This window comes from Enhydra lutris, unplaced genomic scaffold (assembly GCF_002288905.1).
Source record: "Enhydra lutris kenyoni isolate GAN:26980312 unplaced genomic scaffold, ASM228890v2 scaffoldscaffold32, whole genome shotgun sequence".
In the NCBI taxonomy this organism is placed as follows: Eukaryota; Metazoa; Chordata; class Mammalia; order Carnivora; family Mustelidae; genus Enhydra; species Enhydra lutris.
The window spans coordinates 4,778,317-4,779,577 of record NW_019154116.1 but is presented as its reverse complement, the minus strand read 5'-3'; the positions used below and the strand labels follow the sequence as shown (position 1 = coordinate 4,779,577).

Below are 1,261 nucleotides of genomic sequence, written 5' to 3'. Positions count from 1 at the left end.
CGGGGCCGGCTCCGCCGCGCGCTTGCCCTTGCCCTTGCCGGGCCCGGGGCTCGCGTCGCCCGCGCCCCCGGGGGGGTGCTGCTGCTGCTGCTGCTGCTGCTTGTGGCCGCCGCTCTTGGCGCCGCCCTTGCCGCGCAGCGACGCGCTCTGCTGGCCGCCGCCGCCGCGGTGGTTGTGGTGGTGCTTGGGGTCCTCGGTGTCCCGGTTGTGCAGGCGGATGAGCCCGATTTTGCGGAGCAGCGTGGCCATTTTAGGCTCGGCGCCGGCGGGGGGCTCCCCTCGGCTCCTGCCCCCGGTGCCCGAGAGCCGGGGCGCGGGGGACGCGGGGTGGCGGCAACGGCCGAGCACTCAGCGGGGCGCGGCGCGGGCCACCCCCGGCGCCGGCGGCCGTGGCGCGGCCGAGTGGGCAGCACGCGCGCTCGCCGGCCGCTGTGTCGCCGCTGTCATATGACGGGGCCCGCTCCGGCTCGGGCTCCGGCCGCCGGGCGAGGGCGGGCGTGCGGCGGGCGCGGGGCGGCTGGACGTCTCCCGGCCGGTCCCTGGGCGCAGCCCCCGGAGCCCGGTGTCCGCGGTCCTTTGTGCGCGGCCGCAGCCGGGCTGGCCTCGAGTCCCAGCGCAGCGCCGGGGCGAGCAGAACCGCCTGCAGCGCCCCCGAGGCAGCGAGGTGGCCGCGGGCTCGCGCAGTGCGCGCCCGCCGGGCCGTGCCGCTCTGGCGGCTACCGCGGGGCCCCAGCCGCTGCCGCTCGCGTCGCCGCCGCTGCGGCTGCTGACATTGCAGAGGCGGCTGCTCCGTCTGAGCCGAGCGCGGCGCGGAGGGGGCGGCCCTGCCGGCCGTGGAGGGGGGGCGCGGGGCGGAGCCGCGGGCTTGCCTGCGCCGTGCCGCCCCCGCCGCCCGCCCGCCGCCCGGCTCCCGCGGCGACACGCCACGGCCGCTGGGGGGAGACAGCGGCGCGCGGCGGGCCGGCCGGGCGCGGGGTGCGGAGTAGCGGCGCGGGGCCGAGCGGCCGCAGAAGCCGGGCGAGGCCGGGGAGCCGTGAGAGGAGGGGCGCGCGCGCACTCATGGGGGTCGCGGAGGCTCAGGGTTCTTCGGCCCGGGATCCCGGCTCGCAGCGGCCCCCGGTCCGAGCTTCCGACCTGGCTTCACCTCCTTAGAGCAATCCGGAGGGGAACGGGTGTGGGGAAACGGGAGAAGCAACCTGTTCTATTGATTCCCTGGGACCGGATGGAGCCCAGCAGCCCACACAGCAGTCCCGGGCCGGCG

General features: G+C 79.5%; 1 protein-coding gene across 1 annotated transcript in view; it reads right to left on the bottom strand.

Annotated features, from left to right (window-relative positions):
- LOC111153460 (ubiquitin conjugating enzyme E2 Q family like 1) overlaps positions 1-773 on the bottom strand; it is a 35,956-nt gene extending 35,183 nt beyond the window's left edge. The window contains exon 1 of the mRNA XM_022512485.1: positions 2-773. Within this exon, the coding sequence (XP_022368193.1) occupies positions 2-249 (248 nt within the window). The 5' untranslated portion in view covers positions 250-773. The remainder of the gene's footprint in view (position 1) is intronic.
- Between the last annotated feature and the right edge of the window lie 488 nt (positions 774-1,261).